Source organism: Toxorhynchites rutilus, chromosome 3 (assembly GCF_029784135.1).
Source record: "Toxorhynchites rutilus septentrionalis strain SRP chromosome 3, ASM2978413v1, whole genome shotgun sequence".
NCBI classification, from domain to species: domain Eukaryota; kingdom Metazoa; phylum Arthropoda; class Insecta; order Diptera; family Culicidae; genus Toxorhynchites; species Toxorhynchites rutilus.
Window position 1 is genome coordinate 15,701,015 of NC_073746.1, and position 21,773 is coordinate 15,722,787.

Genomic DNA, 21,773 nt, shown 5'->3' on the forward strand with positions numbered 1-21,773 from the left:
GTCAGTGCAGCATGGCTAACGTGGTCTATACACTCTTATCTGATTATAAGCGAAAGCTGAAGATATAATTCCTAAAAATTAAATTTCTACAGCGTTTTTTCCGTGATGCAATTTGATGTGACACACCCTTTAAGTCATAATTTCACTGGCGGAGGTGAAGCGATATATGCGTGTTGCCTATCACAGGATAAGCACGTCATTTGCAATTGCCCCCAAATACCAGGAGAGAGACCTGTACGAAATGCCGACAAGCATCATAGACGCGATGGGAAACGATCACCGTAGAATTGTTGTTTGGATTATTTTCTTCAAATATACCGTAACCATATTCTGCGCAGTTAAGATTTCCGTGCCAAAATCTATAGCATCGTGTCTGAATCGTGATGCAGTTGCGTTAAATTTTGCGCTAGAACGCTCAGAAGTGCAGTGAAAAAGCTCGATGCATTTAAGTAGAAATTAGCATCTAGAGCTGGACGGTTATTCTCTAAACAAAAACTGTCTTCGACAAAGTTGTTGCATATTTATTTTATTTTATTTTTAATATTTCTTCAACTGACTTTTTTTTGTCTTATTGAACATTTCAATTCCTATACTCTACGAACAAAATTTCACAAAATAAACAATACAAACAGTTATCGTCTTGAATAGAGTCGTTGTTGAAACGTCTTAGTATTTTTTTTTTTATTAAATCGTTTATTTTTACAGGCTCAGTTACATAAGTTTAAAGGAGCCAAACTCCTATCTGTATAGTTACAAGTATATATAAACATTTTTTATTAATTCTAATGTTAATGAAGTAGAGAACCGATTACTCGCGGCTTGCTCGAGTTTAGAAGGGTGACATTTTGTTTCAGGAAAAGGATGGGATATAAGGATATGTTGACAATGTTCACACTCACATTCGCACTCACATTCATCATACTCAATTCTTAAGCCTATCTTATATCTAACATGTATTTACATTTCAAAGGAAAAGGAGAATAGAAGGATATAAGGACAATCACACACAAAGATCGATAGCTTTCAGAAAGACATATATTTGGGACATGTAATCAAGGTCTAACCCAGCCAACACATCTCTCACCGGCACATTGGGCTGCCTTCCTCTAGCCCGAAGAGAGTTTTCTAAATTCGATCTGGCAACAAGATACTCCTCGCACGACCAAACAACGTGTTCGATGTCGTGGTAACCTTGGCCACAGGCACAGATATTGCCATCGGCAAGATTAAAACGAAAGAGTAGCGCGTCTAACGAACAGTGATTGGACATGAGTCGAGAGAAGGTGCGAATAAAGTCCCGACTTGAGTCCAGACTTTTGAACCATGGTTTGAGGCTAACCTTAGGGATAATCGAGTGAAGCCACCGACCCAATTCATCTTCGTTCCACTTACGTTGCCAGTTAGCGATGGTATTTTTACGGACTAAAGAATAAAATTCATTGAAAGCGATTTGACGCTGATAAATATCGCCTTCAATTGCACCTACCTTTGCCAATGAGTCAGCCCTCTCGTTACCCGGAATTGAACAATGTGAAGGGACCCAGACAAAGGTAATGACATAACAGCGTCTGGTTAAAGCACTCAAATTTTCTCGTATTCTCAAGGAAGTACGGCGAGTGCTTTTCCGGCCTCACTGAACGGATAGCTTCGACAGAGCTAAGACTATCCGTTACAATGTAATAGTGTTCAACAGGTCGTGAGGCGACGCTGTCCAGCGCCCAATGTATTGCTGCCAATTCAGCAATATACACAGAGCAAGGATTCTGAAGACTGTGGGAGGTGCTAAAAATTTCGTTGAACACTCCAAATCCTGTGGACTCATTCATAGAGGACCCATCAGTAAAGTACATATTATCACAATTGACACGCCCATACTTTGCATTGAAGATCGTAGGAACGATCCCCGATCGATGATAATCTGGAATTCCATGGATTTTCTCCTTCATGAACAGATCAAAATGTACAGAGAAATTGATGTAGTCAGGGAAACAAACACGGTTGGGAATATACGAAGAAGAAACAACCTGCATGGAGATGAATTCATGATATGTACTCATGAATCCGGAGCGAAAATTTAGCTCGATAAGCTGTTCAAAATTTCCGATCACCACTGGATTCATAACCTTACACCGGATGAGGAACCGAAGAGATAGTAAATTGAAGCGATCTTTTAGTGGGAGTACGCCTGCCAAAACCTCGAGACTCAGGGTATGCGTTGAGGGCATACATCCCAACGCAATACGGAGACAAAGACACTGAATTCGCTCGAGTTTAATGAGGTGTGTTTTGGCAGCTGATTGAAAACAGAAACTGCCATACTCCATCACTGAGAGAATAGTTGTTCGATACAACATTATAAGATCTTCGGGATGGGCTCCCCACCAGGTGCCGGTAATTGCACGGAGAAAGTTTATTCTTTGTTGGCATTTTTTACTCAGATACCTAATATGGGCCCCCCAAGTACATTCGGAGTCGAACCAGACCCCAAGATACTTGAATGACATAGCATGAGTGATCGGTTTACCCAAAAGTTGAAAAAACCACCATCTCTGTTTTCTCCGTGGAGAATTCGATCCCTAGCCCAATGGCCCAGGTTGAAAAATTGTTCAAAGTATCTTGTAAGGGTTCTTGCAGGTCGGATTCGTTTGATCCTACGACAGACACCACTCCGTCATCTGCAAGTTGTCTTAGGCTGCAATTTTGTGTAAGACAATTGTCGATGTCGCTTACATAGAAGTTGTACAAAAGGGGGCTTAAACATGAGCCCTGGGGGAGGCCCATGTAGGAGACCCGACTTACTGTCGAATCCCCGTGAGAAAAATTCAACTGTTTCTCACAAAGCAAGTTATATAACATATTATCCAACAGAGGCGGTAGACCCCGAGAGTGTAATTTGTCTGACAAAACCTCTATTGAAACAGAATCAAAGGCCCCCTTTATGTCCAAGAATACTGAAGCCATTTGTTTTTTTTCGGCGTAAGCCATTTGAATTTCTGAAGAAAGCAACGCAAGACAATCATTCGTCCCCTTGCCCCTGCGGAACCCATATTGTGTATCTGAGAGTAAGCCATTCGTTTCAACCCATCGATCAAGGCGAAACAAGACCATTTTCTCCAACAATTTCCGTATACAAGACAGCATTGCTATTGGGCGGTACGAATTGAAGTCGGACGCGGGTTTTCCGGGTTTTTGAATAGCTATAATTCGCACTTGTCTCCAATCATCTGGAACAATATTATGCTCCAGAAACCGATTGAATAAATTCAACAAGCGATGTTTCGCCACAACAGGGAGGTTTTTTAGCAAGTTGAACTTAATTCTATCCGTTCCTGGAGCCGAATTGTTACAAGAAAGGAGAGCAAGAGAGAATTCTACCATCGAAAACTCGGAATCAAGATCGCACCTATCTTGTGGTATATCTCGAACAATTTTTTGCACAGGAGCGGAATCGGGACAAACCTTCCGTGCAAAATTAAAAATCCATCGATGTGAATATTCTTCGCTTTCATTCGATGAAGAGCGATTTCTCTTGTTTCGAGCCACTTTCCATAATTTTTTCATTGACGTTTCTCGTGACAAACCTCCCATGAAATTTCGCCAATAAGCACGTTTTTTCCCTTTGATCAAGTTTTTAAATTGATTTTCAAGGTCCAAATACGTTTGAAAATTCTCAATGGTTCCACGTTTCCGAAAAGCTTTAAATGCGTTCGATTTATCCTGACAAAGCTTGGAACATTGGCTATCCCACCATGGATTGGGAGGCCTTTGACGAAAAGTGGAGCCTGGGATGGGTTTCGTTTGAGCGCGAACCGCGCTGTCATATATCAAACGAGAAAGGAAGTTATACTTCTCCAATGGAGGCAAACCATCTCTGGAATTGATGGCTAGAGCAATTGCGTCCGCATATTTTTTCCAGTCAATGTGTCTTGTGAGGTCATATGCCATGTTTATAGATTCAGAAGAATTCGAACCAATGGTGATGGAAATTTTGATTGGCAAGTGGTCACTGCCGTTGGGGTCCTGGATTACATTCCACTTGCAATCTAACGATAGTGAATTCGAGCAAAGCGAGAGGTCAAGAGCACTTGGGTTAGCAGGAGGTTTAGGTACACGTGTTGTTTCCCCAGTGTTCAAAACGGTCATATTGAAGCTGTTACAAAGGTCATATATCAACAATGAACGATTGTCGTCGTACTGTTCCCCCCTGGCAGTTCCGTGAGAGTTGAAGTCTCCCAATATCAATCGTGGCTCAGGAAGGAGTGAGCACATGTCAACAAATTGATTGCGGCTAACCGCAGCTCTCGGAGGCCAATACAAGCTGACAATACAGAGGTCTTTGCCTCTGATGTTTGCATGACAAGCAACAGCTTCGATCCCTCCAATAGGTGGAAGGTCGATTCGAAAAAATTAGTGGCACTTATTGATTCCCAATAGTACCCCTCCGTATCTGTCATCGCGGTCCATGCGTATAATATTAAAATCGTGGAAAGAGATATCATCTCGCGAAGAAAGCCAAGTTTCGGACAGAGCAAAAACATCACAATTGAAGTTATGAATTAAAAATTTGAATGTATCCAATTTAGGGATAAGACTACGACAATTCCACTGTAAAACAGTGATATCTCCGACCTCTCTATTTAAATTAGACATCAAGAGAGATAATCATTGCAAGGAGGGGCCATGTTTGCATCAATTGTTGCAAAATTGTCTTTAACACTGGAAGCATTGAAATGACAATGGTTCTGATGGAGTCGGAAACATTAAAACACTTGAAGATTTGTTCCAAAAGGTCAGACAACTTTATAAATCCCGATTGGGAAGTTGAACTGGACGGAAAAACAGGGACAGTTTGGGTTTTTGATGTCGCCTCGAGTGCTGGGCCATTCGAAGGTGAATTATTCCCACGGAAACCAGGAGGAACCTGATTTTGCTTGTCCGCTGCACTCGATTTTTTAGGCATGCTAACAGGGGGTATCACCGGAGGGGCTTGTCCTTGAACTTTGGGAGTGGTCACATTTTTGCGCCGGGGATTCCCTTGGAAAATGAACGGTGTGCCCCCGTTAGCTGTGTCCGCTTCTATTTCGTCAACGGGCAACGTGGCGAAAACATTTTGTGTGTTGATTGGTTGTTGTTGTTGGGCCAGTGGAGAAGCGCCCTTTAAAATATCCGCAAAAGTGCGTTTCGAGCGTTCCTTCAAAGAGCGCTTCTGTTTCTCCCAGCGACTCTGGTAAGTTTCACAAACTGAGAGCTCGTGTGGGGATCCCCCGCAATATGGACATTTATGCTCAGTCGCACTGCAGGATTTCCCCTCATGTTGCTCTCCGCAAGTGGCACAGCGCTCCTTGTTGGCACAATAATCTGAAGTGTGACCAACTGACTTGCATTTTTGGCAAATCATGGGCTTTGGCACGAAGAGTCGCACAGGCAATCTCAATTTGCCCACCATGACGTAGTCAGGTAGAGCGGAACCAGCAAAAGTTACTCGAAACGAGTCTGACGGCGTGAATTTAATTTTTCCCTCTTCTTGGGATACTTTTCCTAGTTGGCGGCTGTCCAAAATTTTAACACCCACCAACGGGAGTCTTTTAAATTTACCAACTCCTTCTTTTATCATTTCGCACGTCAGACCAGTTTCAGTTACCACCCCCGAGATTTCTACGTCATGGGAGGGCACGTAGACGCGATACTCTAGGGAGAATCTCTCGTCGATCACAATTGCATTCGCGTGTTTCCGATCACTCACGACAACACGCAGTTTGTTCGGTCTAACCTTAGAGATTTCGACCACGGAGGATTATAATCTTGCCAGATCTTTCGAAACCTGAATGACATTAATTGACTTTCCTTTTGGTTTAGGCCGGAAAAAAACAACCCATGGACCAGCTCCAAGTGCATCGTCTGGATAGACCTTGACACGAGGAGAGGAAACAACTGAGGGGGAGGACGAGGTCGATTGTTGAACGGGAGCGGGATCAGTAGGGCTGGGAGGCAAGTTCGGTAGTAGAGCGGAAGCGGGAGCGGGAGATTGAGGGGGCGAAGAGGAAAAATTTGCCAATTTTCTTGAGGGGGGCTTGTTAAGGTAGATTACCTCTTTCTCTGAAGAGACATCTTCTGAGGGGGGAACGCGTTTAAGCGACTTCCCAGCCCCCGTTGTAGCTAGTGAGGAGGAAACAGTAGTTTCAATCTCCATGTCAACATGACCTTCTGCCATTACGGCAGATATAAAATAATATAATTTTTATTTTTTTTTGTATTTCTAAACCTAATATATATTATACCTAAATCGCACACCAATGCGAATGAAATGAAACGTTGTCCCAATCGAACCGCGTGGCAATCGCTCGGCACAGATGCAACGGTATATCGCACAACAACACGATGATGGAATCGATGACGATGCTAAAGACACACACAGCGATGATACGGCACACGCACCGCGTCCGCCGTGGAGGACTTCTTCCTCACGCTGGTAGTGATTACTGCTCTCCTCACTCGCGCAATAAAGAGAACCCCGTTAGGGCGAAATAACTTCACCAGCCACGAACTGATAACGGTATAATCTCCACTCTATAATAGACGCGAACAAATTTGCGACCGATGTCTTCGGACTGCGCGAGCTGAATGAAACGTCTTAGTAGTCAAGTAAAAATCAAATAGCTCAAAATTGTCATTAAAAATACTGCACATATATCGAATTGGTTCATGTTGTGCATATTCTACATTTCGTGTACCAAGCTGTAAGAAATTTCGCTGTCGCAGTCTTCTCTCTGGTACATAGAAATTGATTTCGGCGAGGATATTCGGGTCATCAATTTCTCCTTTCAGCACTTTCGCCATAAAACTGCTTGAGCTACAGATCATCGTTTTTCAAGTGTTTGAAGACCGAGAAGCTAGCACCGATCCTCGTACGGCGGCAAGTTAAGCGGATCTATCCACGGGAGAGAGCGGAGAACGTATCGAACGAATTTCCGCTGCACTGCTTCAATCCTGGCAATCCAATTAGCGTGGTATGGACACCAAGCAACCACACTTGCCTCCAAAATAGATCTCACCAATGAACAATATAGAGATCGTAGGCATAAAGGATCCCGGAACTCTGTTGAGATTTTGAAAATGAATCCAAGTTGCCTATTTGCTCTAGAAATAACGTCACTATAGTGTATTCGAAATGTCAGGCCACTATCCAGTATAACGCCCAAGTCTCGTACTTGAGCTACTCTTGCCAGAGATTGTCCTGCGATGGAGTAGTCAAATACAATTGGTTTGGTCTTTCGATGGAAGGAAATGATGCTACATTTTGAGATGCTGACTGTCATGAAATTGTGAGTGCACCACATTTCAAAACGATCTACCATTCTTTGAAGTTCCAAACAATCGTGCAGGCTCCTTATAATCATATATATCTTAACGTCGTCTGCATAAAATGTCCGGCATCCAGGTGGAAGGATTATGTCGATTTCGTTTATGTATAATACGAATAGCAGTGGCCCTAAATTGCTCCCCTGTGGTACTCCGGATGAGTTGGAAAATGTTTCAGATAATTCAGATCCGATTTTGACACACAGCATGCGATCACACAGGTAGGATCTGAACCATGTGACGAAAGCGGGAGACATTCCAATTTTCGCCAGCCTTGCTAATAATATCCCATGATCAACACGATCGAACGCTGCTTTGAGATCCGTATAGATAGCGTCGATTTGAGCACCAGAATTCATGCCACGTAAGCATGTGGTGATGAATTGAACAAGATTCGTTGATACAGATCGCTTTGGAAAGAATCCGTGTTGTTCAGTGGAGATGTAGCGTTGAGAGCTGGCAAACATTGCATCATAAACGATGATCTCGAATACTTTCGAAGTAGCACAAAGTGATGTGATACCACGGTAATTTCCAATGTCAGCCTTATCACCTTTTTTGTGCACTGGGAACATGATAGAAAATTTCCAACAAGTGGGAAAATTGCCTTGGTCCAGAGAAGCTCTATATAAAACAGCCAGAGGATATACAAGAGCGTCAGCACAGTTTTTCAATACACAGGCCGGAGTTCCATCAGGGCCAATAGAGTTGGAAGCCTTCAATTTGTCTATGGCTGATTTTACGTGGTGCACTGAGATTTCAAAAGTATTGAGCTCGATTACATCCCTAGGAGTTTCATCAAGTGCGGCAATTATTTGAGAACTCGATGCAACTGAATTGTTGAATGCAGTCTGGAAGTGTTCCGCGAAAAGGTTACATTTTCTCGGCTGCGTGCTGGTGTGCCTATCATCGAGATGCATTTCCACAGGCAAACCATTTTCCTTTCTTTTGGAATTCACGAAAGACCAAAATTGCTTCGGGTTCCTACGAAGGTTGCGCTGGGTACGAGTCACGTAACGCTTGTAAAGAGGACGGTTGTACAGTCGATAACGATTACTGGCTTTCGTGAAGGCGACTTTCAACATTGGACAGCGGGAACGACAATAAGTTCGCAGAGCATATGATCTCATTCGTTTTAGCTGCCGTAATCGACGATTGGACCACGGTTTGGGGGATGTCGACGAAGAGGAACACAATTAGCAATAGCTTGATTTACTTTTTCGTTGAAGTAATCAACTGCGTCATCTATACTGGTTGCGATTTCGAGGGTTTGCCAGTCAATCTCAAGAAGTCTCTCACGCAATAGGTTGTAGTCAGCACGATTGAAGTCCAGGCTTTATAGATCAATGACATCCACGAATACTGTGGGCAGTTGCATCTCAACAGTTAGTTCCAGGGCGGGATGATAACGATCGAGCTCGATCAGTGGCTCAGCTGCATTGCAAACGGTACTTCTATTTATGATGCTATCATTAACCAACGCAAAATCAAGAATACGGGAGTTTTGATTAGCAATGGGATTGATTTGAGTAAGGCCATTTAGGCTGAGTCCGTCCAGCAAAATTGAGCAAGATGGTGAGAATCGTGATTGCAGAATATCGATGACCGGAAGGTGGTGGGGTAAGCTTGACCAAACCAGATTGGATTGGTTGTAGTCTCCGAATTGAATCACGCTATCTGAGACATTCAAGTTCGAAAGAATAGCTTCAAGAGAACTGATATGGTTTTTAATGTCAATAACATTTGCTATTCGATCAGGTGGTAAATAGATCACTCCGATGTTGGCATTACCGGTGGGTGTCTTTATCCTAATCCATAACTGATCCAATGTATCGCATACAGGTGTAGGATCTAAGCAACAACTCAAACGACAAGATGCGGCAATGAGAACACCACCACCCCGGGATTTAGCCCTATTTTTAGGGCTTCGATCGGTTCGAAAAACGGTGTACAAACTACCAAACAGTTGTGTAGATTGAATTCGGTCGTCGAGCCATGTCTCGGTGAGCACTATGACATCGTAACAAGAGTCATGTGCAGCAAGGAAGAAGTCGTCTATCTTAGTGCGCAGACCTCTAACGTTCTGGTAATAGATCTTTAATTGATGTTCAGCTATGACCAAATCATTCACGACAGGAGCCTCTTGTACCAGATCGCTGCAAACCAGAGACTCATGAAGGACAGAAATATTGTTACTGCTTGAGTACTTGCCTGGAATAGCAGGCTGGAAGTCCCCTTCTTCTATTCCATACACAGGTCCGACACGACTTCGACTATTTTCATCAACATACGGCGCGACTGTCACGGATGTAGAAGGGACTTCCAAAATGCTTTGAGTTGTGCGTCTCGGAGATGACCGGATGACCTCGTCAACATGGCAATTATGTCGATGGTTGCCTGGAAAAACAGGCTGGAAGACCCCTTCTCCTATTCCGTACACAGGTCCGAGACGACTTCGACTACTTTCATCAACATACGGCGCGACTGAGACGGATGTAGAAGGGGCTTCCATAATGCTAAGGGTATTGCGTCTCGGAAATGATCGGAGAACCTCGTACTGACGATGAGCTTTAGGCACGTCGGGTTCAGCTTCCATAAAGCTAAGTTCCGTGCATTTTGGTTCTAACGACGAATTTGAATGTGAGCTTGTCGGTATTGAAGGCTGAGGGCTAGCGAGTGATTGCTACTGGTTCCGTTCCAGCAGCTGTTGCTTCCTAGTAACTGGTTTTTTTTTATAAACAGCACATTCGTTGCTGTATGCCAAATGTTTCGTGCACAGGTTTAGTTTAAGTCTTTTGTTCGTCCTATCACAGTTTGCACAGCAAATCGTTTCCGATTGGCACTCGTCTGTTTTATGGGCACCAGCACATTTCGCATAAGTCTCACTATTTGGGCAAATCGTACTTTTGTGATTGAAATCACAGCATTTGAAGCACCGAATGATTCCAAAGCACCCTACAACTCGGCATCGTTCCCATCCAACATACACTCTCCCTAAATTAAGTAATGTTTCGTGGCTTTTGACATCGACTTCCACAACAAATGTGAACGAGGAGTGATTTCCATAGCGTGTAATCAACTTCAACTTAATTTTTTCCGGTAAGTCATTCTGCTCCTCCAAAGCTGCGATCAACGTTTCTTCGGTCAACTTATCAGATACTCCTACAATTTTTAGCCTTGGTCGCATTGGTTTTGAAACAGTGACATCGTATTCTTTTCCGCATTTCTCTCTGACCGAATTCACCAGGGGGCTAACAGTTTCGCCTGTTTTCACTTCCAGGATGATAGAGCCATCCCGTCCCTCGCGTACAGCATTAATTTTATTCGCAGAGCGATCGATTTTTTCTTTCAAACTCTGCTTGGTTGTTTCCGCCGATTGTTTCATATTCTTTGGTCTAACTATCACTACAGGCTCCATGTTTTTCTGTGCCTTTAAAGTTGGGTTTTCGCTCCTCAGAAGATCAGCATAAGTAGTTCGTTTTGCCTCGTTTTCTTTATTTTGCCCAGAAGTAGGGGCATGAAGGTCCTCACAAGTTCTAGGTCTCTTTCGCGAACGGAGATTGCTACTAGGTCCCAATGGAGTAAAAATATCCACTACTGTCTCGTTCATTTGACTACTTGCACTGTTCCGTTCATTTTCAGCTGCTTCCAGTCGATTAAATTTCTCCTTATTTTCTTCTCCCATCCTTCTGACTTCCTTCACTATTTTTCCAATTTCCGATTCCATTTTTTTATACACACACTTTTCAACATCTTTCATATTTCTGTCCAACTTCTCTTCCCATTTTTGTGCACTTTCATTGATTTTCCCAAGAATTTCATTGCATTTTATCAGCACGTCATTAGCATGGCTTGCTGCTTACGGCACCCATGACACATATATTTTAAACCACGATTTGTTTTCATTGCTTCCAACCCATGTCGATCTATTTCTTCAGAGCATTTCAAATGTTTTATCAAACCACACGATCCAAAACAGAACACTTTGTCGCTTTCTTCCTTTATCGCTTTCGCGCAAACACCACATTACACGTCCGATGACATCTTCACGGCCGCTGACCCGTGGGTCGTCTGTATATAATTCAGCTCTCTTTTGTCACTGTTGTGTTGCTTGTTCGCGTAGTATGGTAGAAATTTACACACTTCAATCAAAGTTTTATGCTACTATATTAACACTTATCAACAAACAATTGCACTAATTAATCGTGCTCGTCAAGTTCTACACATAGGTACACTTTTAAACGTAAAAATCGTCATATTGACACAAGAAATCGAACTTATAACACAGTGATGTAAAGCACATCCGGATCAATCGATCAATGATATGATAGAGCGCTTATTTTGATGTTGTCGAGAAATAGGATGACCAACATTTACGATGAAATAAAAATTCTAACTTTCTCATCTTTATATATAGAGGTAAACATAGTTCTACAATGTTATAGCCCCAGTTATTTGAAAATAGTTTTTAGAACAAAATTTGTTTCTATCTCTTGAAATAACCGATATAGCGCTTTTTTCTAAGATGCATTAGCCATGAAAGAAACACTGTTTTTGCTATAACTTTTATATTTCAAGACCTTTATAGCTTACTAAGACAAACATATTGCGATGCAGAACTTGTCAATATCTTAATACTACTTAAAGTTATTGATGCATTGTCTTAGTAAGCTCTAAAAGTCTTTTGAAAACAGTTTGCATGTAAAATTTGAAATATAATAGTTAAAGCCAAAAAAAACGTTTTTTTCATGGTGACCCTAACGCAACTTTGAAAAAACTCTATATCGGTTATTTCAAGAGATATAAAAAGCTTTGTTTCAAAAATTTGCTTAAAATAACTGAGGCTAAAACATTGTCGAACCATATTTACCTCTATCTATAAAGATAAGAATGTTAGATTTTTTATTTCATCGAAAATTTTTGTAACCCTATCTTTGACAACATCAAATTGAGCGCTTTATCATATGTAACAACATGGTCGAAGACAGTTTTTGTCTAGAGAATAATTGTCGAGCTCTAGATGCTAATTTCCACTCAAATGCATTTGCATTGGAAGTTAATTAATCGAACAAGGAATTTTTCCAAATCATTTATGTGTAAGGCTTAATCGTAAGTGTAAGGCTTAAGCTTTGCGGATATGCTAATTCAAGATTTGTTTATACAATATTTCAACTCAATTCTAAGTTTGGTAGGATTCGACCAATTACTCGCGGTTAACTCTACGTGAAAGGGGCAACAATTTTTGTGGGACTAATCCGGTAAGGGATATGGATATGAGGTATCATTATCTCAACCGAGAACAAGGGATTAAAGGCGCAATTGCGATCTGAATCGTTTTTGTTTATTACTTTGTTTTCTCAACTGTGAAATGGACACCCTTATTATCAAGTTACTCTAAATACGCTATTCCATTACAACCTCTTTCAGGGATCTGAACCTCAGAACGCCATTTTACCAGCGCACCAGTACATACGGTCACTTCGGACGCGAAGGATTCCCATGGGAGGAACCCAAGGAGCTGGTGTTGGATTGATTGCCCAAATCATCGCATCCAACAACTCATGGCGACGGCAGCAGTGATGATATTGTCATTGTTTCCGCTCCCAGTAGCAGATACGAAGGGGTCGCACCGATTGCTTCGAAAAAAGCCAAGCTAGATGTTTAGACTTAACTAAGGATGATTAGTGTTTTAACTACGAAAATTTACTTCATTTTTTTTTAAGTGTTAGCTTTTGTTGAGATCCTCCGTGACAGCAAAATTGCATATATCTCCTGTTCGTTTAGATGTATGTTTCAATCCTCTTTTTCGTAATATTGCCATATTGTGTCATATTTCAAAGGGCAGAAAGTGATTTATATGTTCCACGTTTATCAAACAAGCATGTTTATTGTGAATAGTGAACAATATTTTTTGTATCAAATTGTCAGGTAAATTATTCTTCCAATTTACACTTTCACCCCCCATATATACACAGTTCGTGATTGATTGAGATTTGTCAGCTTATATTAGAAGATTAGTAAATTTTATCAAACTGCGCCAGGGAGGAAGACTCGATGATTAAAAATTGTGAGAGAATTTCTTCGCACTTGCTGCCTTTCTTGGTTGATTCGTTCTCCCAGTCTTACTTCAAACACAAACGAAAATGCAACAATCGCAACAATATCTCTACAATTAGTTTATACGCTTACACACATACACTCTATCTCGAGTTTTGAAAACAGCAAACAGTAGCATGTAAAAAGTGACATAGTGTTCACATAAGAATAGGGAAATATGACATTATGTTAGAAAAAAGAAACAAAAAAAAAACAAAAAAAAGAGGCGGCGAGATGAGTGGTCGCCACGCCATAGAAAATTGGATCTCGTGAGGCTTCGACAAAGCTAGACTATTCGGTTGGCCACAGTAGGAACCACATCAAGTGCACTTCCAGTGTGAGATCTTTGGAAGCGCTGCCTGCTGCAAAATTCGTTGTATGACGTGAAAAAAATCAATTCAAATATTTCACTACTATGCATGTGATTTGCGTGATAAAAATGTGTCCAAAGAATGCGTGTAATGTATTTAAACGTTTGCAAGTTGAAACTTCGTTGAATCTGGATTATGCTGTTACCGGAGAAAAAATAATGAGTTGATGAGAGCGCCATTTACATCGGGTGTTAGCGTGTTTGGCGGTGTTAGCGTAGAATATCAGCATTTAAGACAGCAATACTATTTACATTAGGAATCGAATGGTGCTTATAGGAACGAAAAATAGTAACAACGTAGCCTCCGGATAATGGAGACTTGTGATCAGGGCCGGAACGAGACGGATGTATACTGAGATACTGCCAACTTTTATTTTGATTTGTTAAGAAGGAGACATTCGATTGCTGAACGCGCAGCTCTTACACATAGGACAGGGACAGAACATTCTGATTTAGTACGCTTGTGTGTTTCTAAAATTTAAAATCCATAAATTTAAATTTTAGAGTCATCAAGCTGAATCTATCGCGACAAGTTTTTGTACAAAATAGTGTCCATTTTTCATTGGTATATATATATATATTGTGCCTGAAAACAATCATATATAATATTTCTTTTCCAAAATGGTATCCCCTGGTGCCATCGGTGGGGACCATTCCCCTTTTCTTAATCTCAATAATCCACATGCAACGAAGTTTATTTTTTTCACATGTTCATACACGTTTTGTGTTGTGTTTACGTAAAGGAATTTATTTGTGGAAAAGAGCCATTTCGAAAACACTCCGGTCCGTCGAATGGTTGAAAGGTGCTATCGTGGTATGAACAAAAAAACCAGAAAAAATAGCTGAAAATATAGACCCTATAAAAAGTAGTAACCCATTAGATGTTAGTGTAATAAGTTTTGATAAAATTTGCACTGCTACGCCTGAGACAAAACAGACGACGAAAATTAGCTACCAGAGGAATTTAGGTTGCACTCTTATCGTAAGAAATATAGAATTTTACCAAAACGAAAACATCTAACGTCATAATGAGTCATAACATTTCTTTGCATGGAATAAATGTAATGAAAAAAAAGCAAAAAATGTACCAAGGCACGCTTTGCGAGGGCGCGAGTCAAACCAAAAAAAAGAGTTTTAATGGATAGATTTTCCTAAACTATATTCCTAAGGTACGATTTACTTATTTTACTGCTAATTCAAAACGGCGATGTAATGATAACATTCAGAAATGAATATAAAACAAACGTAATGGTAGACAAAAGCAAGAGGAACTATAAAACATATAAAATTCCCGCTACTTTTAGTAGAGTAAGAACAATTCCAGTTGTAATTTTCATCTATCCGAACATTATCCTTGGTATCGGGGCTCGGCATAGTCATATTCAACTGAGGATAATTAGCGGACTATGAAGGAATTTCCCTTCGTATTCAATTAGAGATGATTTTTGGTTTCTTCACTCAGTTTCTCCGTCAATATGACTTGAGAGTCAGTCGGGCGTTTAGTCGCTCGGCCTGATTCTACGCGGCGTGTGAGGTGAGATGACAATTGTCACATCACCATCACGCAACTCTCCTCACTCTATTCCTACAGTCGTTTCGGATGCCGTGAGAGGTTCATTTGATGTATGTGAGAGGATGAACAGCAAGTGACAAGGCGTTCATTCTGCTGGTTGCCAAATCTGATCAAAGATGCCACATTCGCACATGTGTTCACGAATTTGCAGACATTTAACTTTTATCACAACCTTTTATTCCTGCTGCAGGCTATTTAAAATAGTGACAAAACATTATTGATTCCATATGATAAACGAAGCTGGTCAGTATGTCAGACATTAGCACATATTTACAAATATTTCAAATTTTTATCGCATATATTTGAGAAAAAACATCTGGCATCCCAGAATTTTATTTGTTTCGCTCAGAGAGGTCAGATATTTGTTTTGCTGCAGTCAGTACCGTATCTATAGATCTGATTTAACCTGGCCTGTTGTTAGTGTATCAGGACATTCTGCCGAATTTGCAGGTATTTGATTTAGATTTGGTGAAACAGTTGATTGCATCCTGTAAAGTTTAGCATTTTTGTTTGTTTTGGTCGTAGTTGCTGCTGCTCTCTGCACTCTCAGTGTTAAATTGTTGCTCTGGCTCCGGCTCGGGCATATACCACGGCTTCTGAAATGGATATGCAGTTCGGTGACGATGACTCGCGGATAGATAGATGAAACACAAGATCCATGTGATAGATACATTTTAGAGAAAATAAATAGATTTCATGAAATGAAAATAATTTCGGTGTGCTTATTCGTCCAATTGAGGAATAACAGACTCACTACCGCTTTCACAACAAAAAAAACAAACTACTTGCAATTTGTCTCTCGTACTGTGAAAATTGAAGATAAATTGAATTTATTGATACATATAATACCATTACTATCGATTCTATACGACCCAAAAAACACTTATTATTCCTCTTCAATTTTTCATTTGTTTTCATGCACTGTCGACACCTCAAGACATGTCGACGATTGTCACCTAGAAATCCCAGTTCATGTGACAATCGTCACGTATATTTGAGAGCGGGAATAAAGTGAGAGTTCATTCAAGTGAGATTTCTCACGGCATACGCCTGGTGGAATCGCGTGACATAAGTGACAATTGTCATCTCACCTCACACGCCACGCAGAATAAGGCCGGCTATCTCCCTCTACGACTCGACTATCTCATTTCATTCTTCCCCATCAAATGGACTTCATTGCATTTTAAAGTGACTCTCCTCAAAATGTATTCGTTTCTCTCTCTCATGTATCACGTAGGACTGTATCGATGTTTGAGCTCAACGTGATTTGACATATACTACAGGTGAGCTAGATTTTTTTGTATCGTACACGAAAATTACTCACACATATAAAATAGTGCGCTGTGATGTGTTCAGAATCATCGACAAATTTGTAAATTTTGTAGATATAGGGCCCTATTATAGAAATCGAGGCGATAAGAATTTTGCTCGTTAGACCTATTTTACTATAATAGAAATCGAGCAATTCGATAGCACCGAGCGAGTGATAGCTATCGATGCAAGTGTCAGAACTTTTCGAGTTGTTTGGTTCACTTGTTGCATATCTTCAGAGAATTATTTTGTTTTGGTTTGCGTCCCTGATATTTTCCTTTAGGAAACATTTCAGAAGCGCTTGAATATATGCAATTTTCAACACATGTTCGTTTGTTTTGATCAGTATTTGTTTTACGGTGCTGCCAGAATAGTCTATACAAGGTAAGTGTTCAATCCAACATTGAGTATGTTATAATTTACAATGCAGAACTCACTTCCAGCACATATTTCAGTGGCTGAAAACGAGTGGACAGACAAATGTTTGAACGACTCGTTGAACCAATGGAAGCGAATGTAAACATTGCTCGAGGTATTTGTGGAGGCAGTTCAAATAAAATCCCGGTTAAGGAAACGTGAGAGGAATTCGGTGAGGAGCTTAATGCGCTGAGACCATCAATGCGTCTTGGTTCAGAATGCCAGAAAGTAAGTGTTTCTTCAACGATACATACAATTTCATAAGTAAATTTTATCATATTATTTGAATTACTATCAAACGAATTTCCTACCTAAAAATGTCTTATTCCTGCTAGCGTATGTTAGTACGTGTTACTTTTGTCAGCAATTTTCTTTTTTATTGCTATACTATACCAAACTTTCTATACCATATGCTAAAGCTGAAATGTCTTGCACAACAATAATGATATTTTTAAATTACAGATTTGGATTGACATGAGGTGAAAAGTAAATAAACACTAGCACACAACAAGCGAGAATTCAGGACCAAAGGTGGTGGCCCAATACAATAAAGCTATTGACGCCGCTACAACAAGAAATCGATGCTAAAAGAGAATTACATAAAAAAAATGTTTTCCTTAAAAAAGTGGAATTTATGTGTGACTCCTTACGGAATTCCATAGATTGCAGTTGTGAAAATAAATGAAAAGATTCATTTTCTAATAATTATATTTTTGTAAAGCAAATTGTTCCATGATATCGTTTTTATTACACATCCATGCATGCATTACGCCTATTAAGCTTCATTCGTTGAGGGAATATCAGTTTTCTCCAAAACATAACCATATTAAGACTTTTGGAAATACATTTTCATAGCAGATGCCTCAAAAAAAGATTTGGCATCCTTTCTATAGTGCTTCGTGAAACATTTCAAGCTTGTTTCAAAATATTTCATCACAACCGCTGACATTCGAGCTTGCTAACGAATCGAGCAGTTTTCCTCGATTTCTGTAATTCCAGATTTTACTCGGTGTGATAGTGATAGTGATTGTATCGAATCCTCGATTCGATTTCTATAATAGGGCCCATAAACCCTTTTTTCTGTACGTTTTTTTTTCACAACATTGATTTCGGAGACAAATTGCACGCTATTTACTAATACTAACGTGAGGACATTTATAGCATTCCTGAGAACTGTCTCAGTCCGTTGGTTTGAGTTCACGGTGGGTAGGCAATAAACCGTCCATTAATTGTGTAACTACTATTTTGCATCAGAAATCGTTTTCGATGAAGTTTTCGTTTCTCTTTATATGGACGTAAATATAAGATTGTGTACCCGTCGTACATCCCTCGGTTTTTACAGCTGATTGTTTACATCTGACACGAACCTAATTTTCCTAGTTGTTTAGTCAACTTCACGTGCGTAGTGTGTATTTTTGAAACTGACGAAGTTTCCGTAAAATGGTAAATTCTTACACAGGTCTGATATTTGATTGTGCGTGACTTCCAGCGAAAGTAGTCTCAACGAAGCATGGCTGGGTAGCCATGCTGCGGTTCAGCTGGTCATTCGGAAGCATCAGATGCCCGGCAGCGTGGTCGATCGACTGGGAAGAGAACCGAAACGTAAGACTGATGAAAGAACGGACACCCAGGGAGTGGAGAAAAACTCACGAACGACCATTCGGGGGATTTAAGAAAGGTTGGATCTGGACCTTTCCAATCGCTTCATTCCACATCGCATGGTGGAACGGGATCTGACGAGCTACTTCGCCAAAAAGGGACCGATGATCAGCAACACCAACAAAAAAAACGACCTCAGTTTGCGAGGGACCATATCATCAAGCCGTAGGAGCTCTGGAAGCGCGTTATTTGGTCGAACGATTCCAAGTTCGAGCTGTTTAAAAGAAAAGAAGTGTGGCGGAAGAGCGAAGAGGGCCTCTAGGACTGGTATCTACAATCGACTATGAAGCACGGTGGTGAAAGCATCATAGTATGGGGCAGTTTCTCGTGGGCTGGGGTGGGAAACTTAGCTCAGGTCACGGTATTATGAGAGTGCGGAAGAATCCTTGCTGAAGATGGGACTACACCTTCCATCAAGATAAGAACCCGAGGCATACTGCGAAGAAAACAGCAGCATTCTTCCGATTGGCCCTGATCACACCAATGGTGTGGCCACTCCAAAGCCCCGACTTGAATCCTAATGAGAATTTATGGGAGATTTTGGACAACAAGGTGGACATAACTGACGAAAGTCAATTTTTTTGCTTTTCTAAAAACTAAATCAACGATACTGAAATGGCAAAATGGTCAACTATTCCTACTTTTACGTAGTATTGACCGGAGTACCGAAAAGTTTGGAAAAACTTCTAATATTGGAACACTTTGATTTCAAATAGGGGAGTATTTTTTGCGCCCATCATTGTACAATTTAATTATTTATTTATTTTGGCTTAACGTCCTTACAACATGGCCTTATTCACAATTTTTCTCAAATTAACTCGGTTCGTGGCTATCTCTCCAATTCCGCGGGCACCCTGGGCTCACTTGGTCTAACTACCTTGCTCGTTGTGCTCACATTCCGTTGTCCGACATTCTTGCAACATGTCTTGCCCAGCGTATCCTTCCAGCTTTGATTACTTTCTGGACACTGGGTTCGCCGGTGAGTTGCGTGAGCTCGTGGCTCATTCCTCATCTCCAAACGTCGTTCTCCTGCATGAGTGACACAATATTGTCACGACACAATGTTTAAACGCTATTATAATTTCCAAACAGAAATTTTATGATAAAATTTCTAAAAATCATAATGTTACAACATCTAAAAATTCCTTCGTTGTTGGGAATAGAGCAGGTACATCCAAGAATGTTTGATTCATTGGTTGTATAGTCAGTTTTATTTACTCAATGAAATTCTTCAAAAACTATGATTTTAATTATTTTTTGGGTTTATGTGTCCCGTTTTTATTCCTGAACTATTTGGTTAACCTACTACTACTTTGGCACTTTGTGCGAGACGAACGACTTTGATTGAAAGACGACCTCGAACTTCATGTGATGCAAACATCACAAATTTAAGCGTTTCTCAAACGTTTCCCAAGGAGGCGATCTGGCGTAGTGGTAACATTCATGCCTCTCACGCTAAAGGTCACGAATTCAATTCTCACTCCCGACATTCTTCCAAAAATGGAAGTAAAAGTGACGAACCAGCCAAATGAGTTGAAAGTCACTATAATACAGATAAAAAAAAACGTTTCCCAAAAAAAAAATATTGGAGACGCAAACCAAAACTGTAGATATGCAACAAGCGAACCAAACAACTCGAGAAAATATGGCAGTTGCACCGATAGCATTCACTCAGTCTATGCTGTCGAGTTGCTCAGTATCTGTAATAGTAAAATAGGGCTAACGTGCCAAATTCTTATCGACTCGATTTCTTCAATAGTACCCTATCTCGTTTCACGAAATACGAAATTTTGCTCGATATGATAGTGATAGTAATTCTATCGACTTCTCGATTCGATTTACATAAAAGGGCCCAATATTTCTGGTGCAGCGAAAACAATTTTTTTTCTTTGTATAGACTTACAAAGGGAAACAGAAAATTTGAATTTTTCATCAAATACACCATTTATTTTATTGAAAAAATTGCATGATCTTACCCAGTAGATCCTTAATAGAACGTTTACGGAGAAGAATTTATCCAGTTGTTGGATTTTTAACGACGTGGGTGACAATATAGTTGCAACGGCTTTATAAAGGTTTTGAGGCTCTCATTCGGCGGCGTTCCACTGGTCGGAAACTGTTTGGCTAAGATAATATGTAGAACAGGTTTTGAGGCTCTCATTCGGCGGCGTTCCACTGGTCGGAAACTGTTTGGCTAAGATAATATGTAGAAACTCACCACTGAATAAGTGATAATGTTGCATACATGTAGGCAAAACACTTATTGTGCATAGGGGAGTAGAATTTGTCCCAATATTGCAAAACTAATGAGCGATAAACGATGGCCGGCATTGAATAAGGAAATTTCAACTTTTACTTCCCAACGTAGTATTCCGGTGCCTTCATTTCATTTAGGTCAAATTTTCTTTGACCTAAAATTTCTGGCCAGAACGGGGTTCGAACCCCGTAACTTGCATTCTATTGAAAAAAAATCCTTTCAGGGAAATGGGAACAATACAGTTTTAGGAAGATCGCATAATTAATCTCTATCCGCTACTTCTTTGTATCAATAGAAGAAATTCAATTGTTTACTTTCACAGTTCACTATTATTCATCCCGCGACCTAGGAGTTCAGTGAGATAAATCTCTCAGAACACATTTGAACTAGATCGAGCACTGAATCTTCTATCATTAGAGAAAATCGTGAGCAGATTATTATCAGACGGTTTATTTTCATACACGCCCGCATATGATTGGCATACTAGTTTTCATGCTCTTGTCTGATGAAATGTCCGCAGGTCAAGAGCAATTTGCGGTCGCAATTTACTTTGTTTCTTCGGTCGACAGAACATAATGGAACCAATCGGTGAACCTACCGCGAGAGAGCAAATAAGATCACATAATCAGGTTACGGTTCTTTCAGCTGTTTTGCGGTCGGCAGTGGTCGACCAATTATCATTGGGTACGGCGCGATCTTCGCGTGTGAAGCTACATTCCACGAGATGAATT

The 21,773-nt window shown here is 40.5% G+C and overlaps 1 protein-coding gene across 2 annotated transcripts in view; it reads left to right on the forward strand.

Annotated features, from left to right (window-relative positions):
* Nucleotides 1–15,143, forward strand: part of LOC129780280 (S-adenosylmethionine synthase) — a 35,895-nt gene extending 20,752 nt beyond the window's left edge. For both annotated transcript variants that reach the window (XM_055788352.1, XM_055788351.1), the window contains exon 7: nucleotides 12,787–15,143. In XM_055788352.1, the coding sequence (XP_055644327.1) occupies nucleotides 12,787–12,892 (106 nt within the window). In that variant the 3' untranslated portion in view covers nucleotides 12,893–15,143. The remainder of the gene's footprint in view (nucleotides 1–12,786) is intronic.
* The last annotated feature ends 6,630 nt before the right edge of the window (nucleotides 15,144–21,773 follow it).